The sequence below is a fragment of the Juglans regia genome, chromosome 10 (genome assembly GCF_001411555.2).
Source record: "Juglans regia cultivar Chandler chromosome 10, Walnut 2.0, whole genome shotgun sequence".
In the NCBI taxonomy this organism is placed as follows: Eukaryota; Viridiplantae; Streptophyta; class Magnoliopsida; order Fagales; family Juglandaceae; genus Juglans; species Juglans regia.
This window is the reverse complement of record NC_049910.1, coordinates 4,140,075-4,146,231: the sequence shown is the minus strand read 5'-3', so window position 1 is coordinate 4,146,231 and position 6,157 is coordinate 4,140,075. Positions and strand designations below refer to the sequence as shown.

At 36.9% G+C, this 6,157-nt stretch overlaps 1 protein-coding gene across 2 annotated transcripts; it reads right to left on the bottom strand.

Moving 5' to 3' along the window:
• Positions 1 to 286: 286 nt before the first annotated feature.
• On the bottom strand, positions 287 to 4,166 carry LOC108984073 (protein REVEILLE 1-like). Of its 2 annotated transcripts, XM_018955901.2 has the most exons (6): positions 3,516 to 4,166; positions 2,384 to 2,518; positions 2,163 to 2,274; positions 2,016 to 2,077; positions 1,443 to 1,844; positions 287 to 1,357 (listed from the first exon to the last, which is right to left on the bottom strand). In XM_018955901.2, the coding sequence occupies exons 1-6, from the start codon at positions 3,525 to 3,527 to the stop codon at positions 602 to 604; spliced, it is 1,479 nt and encodes a 492-aa protein (XP_018811446.1). In that variant the 5' UTR covers positions 3,528 to 4,166; the 3' UTR covers positions 287 to 601. The 2 variants fall into 2 exon arrangements, with proteins under 2 accessions (XP_018811446.1, XP_018811447.1); XM_018955902.2 differs by lacking the exons at positions 2,384 to 2,518; positions 3,516 to 4,166 and having other exon boundaries at positions 1,955 to 2,077.
• Positions 4,167 to 6,157: the final 1,991 nt, after the last annotated feature.

Sequence of the window (6,157 nt, the reverse complement as noted above, 5' to 3'; positions counted from 1 at the left end):
AGTATTTCAAGCAGAATCCACAGAGGCTTCAGTTGTTCTACCATTGCCAGAAGCGATACACGTGAAATACGATTCCTTTTCCATTTTGTTTTTCTAGAAAAAGAAAAAAAAAATCTAATTGGTGATTTTGATGGAGCCACCCTTGCTCTTTGACACAACTCTATCCCTGTCCGCTGATCAGCCACTTTGGTTACTGGTTTTTGTGCTTACTTGCATTAATCCCTTTAAGAAACCATACTCAAAAGTTTGCACATGCTGAGAAATGAACTCTTAAATAAGAAACTCGTTTTGTATGCACAACAGATCGAGCGACCAAGTGACTCATATTTCAGCGGAGAAGAATTAGAAAGAAAACAAAAGCTAATAATGAGGGTAAGGCGAGAGACTATCATGCATGCATACACCAAGAAATGGCCGTATATCTTTTAACAATTGGAGGTAAAAACAGAACAACTCGATGATAATTTGCTCCAACCACTTACTCTCTCTCTCTCTCTCTCTCTCTCTAGCCCACTAAACTGTACCCAGATCAGCCCCTCGGCCTGTTAAAACCGTCAGCAAGCAGAAGGAAATTGCTAGAGGGAAACTACGTCGAGGGACACTACAAGCAAAGCCGGATACGTTTCTCGTCCCCCTCTTGACCTGTTATTTTTGAGGACTGGATGTCCCTCTCTGTCGTACATCTTTTGTATGGTACAAACCCTTTCACACACTTTTCAGGGCTCTTTCTTGGCTTAGAGAAAGCTGATTTTTCACTTGGTCTTAATTGGAAAACTAGGCCTCCTCCTTGATTCTCATTTCCAAGGAAAATCGGCCGACTCTGGGTCTCAGCTTCTGAACATTTATCACCATTTTCCTCATCATTTACTGATCCAGTGTTTGAACCAGTACAGGACCCTTCCTTCTGAACTTTATCTTGGACTTCTCCTAAATCAGAGTCCACATATGCTTTCGATGGGCCCTCCTTATGGAATGGTAGAAAAGGAAATGGTAAACCCCCATAAAAGGTCCACCATGGCATATGAGCAGCTGTACTATCTTCTACACGATTCGAGCTTTCTTTCTGGCATTGCATGAAAGAGGGGGCACCATGTGTGACATGGGGAAATTGACTCCAAACACATTCCGTATTCCCCGTTAATGATTCCACGGGCAGACTGTTCACTGGTAATGCTTGCACAAATTTTTTGTCTTGCATATCGGCTGGTATGGAATTGCCAGTCCCCATGCCATGAGAAGATGACCCAGAATTTGTAACTAATACAGTCCTTCCAAAAATCTTCAGATACTGGGGTGACAATTCCTCCAACGTACCTTCATTAGCACAGGCATTTCCTTTTGGAAGTAACTCGCGTTTCTGGGATTTGAGACCAACATCATAACAATATAAAAGTGATATACAAGGTTTCATTGAAATTTATTGATTTGGACAAGGCAAGTACCGTAGGAAGTTGCGCATCAGAAACTGAACTGAGTGTCATTAGAGCTGGTGATGGAGATGCACTTCTCTCAGTCGATTGGTTAGGTTCTGGTAGTAGTACTAAGCCACCAGATTGGACACTGGCTGCAGATGAAAGAGGGGAGAAGCTGTCATTAGGGGTATCTGAACCTGCTACATATGAACCGATTGCAGATAATACAGAGGTTGGAGATTGGTTTTCTTCTTCTGAAACTGATATATTTGGAGATGCGGACCTTATTGGCTGTTTCAGGGTGGAGGTTTCTTTCTTGGGCCTAATTCCAAGTTTCCTTGGGTAAGGATGTTTGGGCTTTCGTTTTGGTCTAGGAGGAGGAATTTCAATGGGCTCGGAGCTAATGTTGCCACCATTAGAGTCACGAACAACCTATTGTATAGATCGAGAAAAAAAAACGGAGTCAGAACGGCACCAAGGATGAATGTGTGAACCCATCTAGAAAGGTAGCAAACCTTGGGCTCCATAAAAATTTAACTTACTTTAATAGGTAGGAAGTAGATACTATGGTAGAGAATGGGTACTGGAATAAGAGCAGTAAACCTTAGAGAAAAACTTCTGAGCATGACTTCGAATCTGAACTGCAGTCTTTGTGCCCACATGTTCTGTTACAGAAACTGAACAATATAAGCAAATAATAACAGTAAAAATTTTTTGATTGAGATATAAGAAATTTGCATCAAACTATACCCTCTATCCGTGGCCAAGATCGACCATACAGCTTTAAAGCATCAAGAAACTTTTTATGCTCTTCCTCCGACCATCTTTCTCTTTGTTTTGTGATTGTGTATTGTTTCCTTACCTATGAGAAAGTAACAAAGGATAGGTAGAAAAGTGAGCACTCAAAGTCATCGAATCAATTGATTCCCTGGACAGAAGAAGTGCATGAAGAATGTAGAAAAGATACAAACCTTGGGAGCACAACTATTCCCGCAAGAAAACTGATCTCTTAGTTTGGTGCCAGTTACAGAATGTAGGCCAGAACTCAAAGGCATTCCATTGCTTGCCCGAAGAAGAGAATGTGATAGAATACCCACACTTTGATCCTATAGCCAAAGGAGGGAACAAATGGCATCAAAACGAATTCCCTTTGTTTCCTTCCAGCAGATAAACAAATATTTGCAAATTTTTAAAAGGCGGGAAGAAAATCCCTTCTTCCCACACCACCATCTGATGGCAATTGGAAATTTTGAACTGCCAAATCACACACATTCTAATAGCAAGATTATATAAACTGCTAATGAATCTAATAATTTTTTAATGAGTAATGAATCAAATAATTCTGTTTGAGGAAAGCAGAATATTTCAGAATAGACAACAAGCCCAAAAGTGATTCAACAAACTAGAAGATCCTGCTGCAGTTTGCAATTACTACCCCAAGCCAACAATTAAAGCAAAAATAAATAAATAAAAGTTATGTTTTCACTGTTCAAGGAGCTGACTTACTTTATTGGTAGGAAACTTTAATTGATAATTATTTTATTTTACTTTTCCCTGATAAAAGTTTTTTGATCAGTAAATAGGAAATTTTATTGGAAAGACTGCATGACAAAGAAATAGGGAAGAACCCAACAAAAATGCCGAACTGAAAACACGAGAGCTGCCATTAGCCATAATGGATAAATTGATGAGAAAATGACATCATTTCATCACTTAAAATAACAGAGAGAGAGAGAGAGAGAGTAATTTCAAACATAAACTGCTCAATTCGTCCAATGATAGTTCACTTTTAGGGAGAGCAAAAACTTTCATCCATCACATATTAGACTCCTTTTAAATTAACTTCTTCAGATCATAATGTTATAGCTCCAAAAAAAGGCAAAGCGTCTTTGTTTATAGCCCAAATGAATAATCATAGTCAGAAAGTCTTGACAAGGAAACTGCAGTTATACTTAAATGATCAGAATTTAAGTATAATTGGTAATTGAAGACTAAGAAGTGAAATTGCAGAAATAATGTACTTTCTACTTGCTGACGCCACATATCAATACAGTAAGATCATAGATTCATAATAGAATTTTTCATTGAAAACAATATAGATACCTGAATAGCCATAGCAGCAGCAACCTCCAAAGTTACCTTGGCTTAACAGAGCGGAGCACTCTCTTTGCCTTGCTTCTCCACAAAACAGATTTATCTAACTCCTTTTGCCCGCAGAACAAAAAAAATTCATAAATTTAAGACTCCAAATAAATTAACCCCAAATCCTACTTTCTCTCTTCAGTTTCAAGCTGGTTCCGAGCTCGGAGCTCTCAAACCCAGAATTGCACATTCCAAAAGCATTCAAGCCCCATTAGTTACAAACAAAATAACCCCGATTCGAATTGGTAACAACACAAATTCAAAGCGAGAGCAAACAAAGTTCGCGAAATTTACAGTTCTATAGAAAGAAAACTAGATAGCGAAAAAAAAAATCGCCTCTGACATGGTCACCCAAGAATAAACGGTGCCACGGACAAAGAAGAAAATTTAGCACAAAATTAAAAAAGAAAAAAAAAAAGACCACACCAAGAAACTGTCTTTCGAAATGGTCTTAGAGAAGAAAAAGGAGGGTATTCCGATCACCCGAGCTCCCAAATATCCTCATTTCCTCGGTGCAATCGTCCCCGGAAAACCACTCGATGAAAAAAAATGGATGGAGAGAGAGAGAGAGATGGGTAAGTGAATGAACAGTTTGGGGACTTTGGGCTGTGATCGTGATAAGAAGAAATAAGAGGTCGCCACGTCAGAAGCTAATTTTTCTCTTCAAGAAGAACGCTCGAGAAGTCGATGGAATCTTGTGGCTCACGTCGCATGAAGGTCCCGACACGTGGCGATTTCTTGTCATGTCTACCGCTTTTTATTGCGCTGCCTATTTCTAATTCGTTCGCGTGTGGAAATTTTAAAAGCTAAAGGATAATTGAGACAACATTCCATGCTCGCAGGACGTGGAGTTGAGCCTTCTACTCGCTCTTGATTGAGCGGGCCACGCGTCGTGTCTTATATACCGCATAGAAATTATGACCCGATTTGGATTGAAAATTTATTTTATTTTATTATTATAATTATTTTATATTTTTATATAAAATATAATAAATATTTTAATATTTTAAAAAAATAATAATATTAAAAAATAATATTCTAATAATATTTTATTCAACTTATTTAAAATCATCTCAACTCATCTCTGAATCCAAATGAGACCATATGTACAAAATCTAAGTAGACTAATCTCATACAAGTTATTATAAACAAGTGGATCACATTTTAAAAAAATATAAAAAAATTATTTTTTATTAGCGAGACTTTTTTTACAAATGACTTATATGAAACTTGTTTATTTAAAACTTGTACCTAGCATTACTTTATATCACAAGTGAATTATGTATTAGCTTATTTCACAATTTCTAGTATTTTCTTGAGTATTAATTAAAAGAATGGTAAATATCATTTATAGACACGAATGGAGATAATGAAAAATAACTTGCATAGTTTCAAAATGTGAAAATTTTGTGTAGTTTATCTAAAAAAAAATATGGTTCAGTTTTGATTAAAAAAATTTAAAAGATTGGGAGAAATTTGCATACTCTTAAACTGTATCTAGAACATTACTTTGAAGACAATATCAAACAGTTATAAGAGTATTATATTAGTTTGAATCCAAACTAGAAGAAATATAAATATCAGAACATAGTTTTCTTTAGTATCATTGAGCAAGTTAGGTGGAAAACTTTGTTCCTAAAATTAAATTTGGTTGAAGTTTTTCGAGTCAATATATAATATTTGAAGATGGAGCAGAAACTTTGGTAGTAACAAAGTGTGACTAAAAAGTGAAAACCCCAATATCATGATATATTTAAAATAAAGTTATAGAAATCATAAAAAATGTTCTTTTGGAAGCCAGTGTACAAAGAAAATATTTCTTAGTTAAAATAGGAGTAAAATCCCTAATCAACATTTTCATACAACTAATATATTACGACCAAAACACACTGTAGTGGAACTCAAACTTGGTCCAGGGAATCTTTAGTGAATCTGAAGCAGAAACCATAATTAGAATCTCAATGTAGAAGTCCATATATGTTGACCTGGAGATGCACTTCTAATCTAATGGTAAGTTTTCAATGAAATCTGCTTATCACGTTCAAGGATCACTCTCATAAAGCAAGTTTGGTCAATCCTCAAGGGCTACCTCAAAATCTGATCTGTGACATAGTATTTGGAAGCTAAAGGGCTCTAAAGTGGACATTGGCATGGTAATCAGAGACTGAAATGACAAAGTAGCTGCTACCTTGATGTCTTCCCGTGATCCGTTTCCTGACTCTCTCCTGGGTGAAGCCTTTGCAGCTTTGAAAGCTATAATCCTATGCATTGGATTGAAGCTACCCAACATCGTGCTAGAAGGTGACGCTCTAAGTGTGGTCCAGACCATCAAAGGAGTGGAGGGCAACTAAAGTTTGATGGGTCTACTAGTTAGAGATATTAAGAAAATTTTAACTTGTCTTCTAAGTTGGTCTGTATGTCATATCTCAAGGAATATCGTTGTAGTGGCAAATAAGGCCTTGGGTCTCTTTGAGGAGAAAATTCTTGTAGAGGACTATCCTCCTTGTATTCACAATATTCTCTAATTGAATTATGAATGAGAGTAGGGGTGTAACCGGTCCGGTTCGGTCCGGTTTTGAATAAAATTTAGGACCGAACCGATA

What these genes read in the sequence shown, in the direction of transcription:
- LOC108984073 (XM_018955901.2), bottom strand. An exon ending in GGAATAGTTGTGCTCCCAAG is followed by an intron (nt 2,275 to 2,383) that starts GTTTGTATCTTT and finishes ACTTTCTCATAG; the next exon opens with GTAAGGAAACAATACACAAT. An exon ending in ATCTTGGCCACGGATAGAGG is followed by an intron (nt 2,078 to 2,162) that starts GTATAGTTTGAT and finishes TTTCTGTAACAG; the next exon opens with AACATGTGGGCACAAAGACT.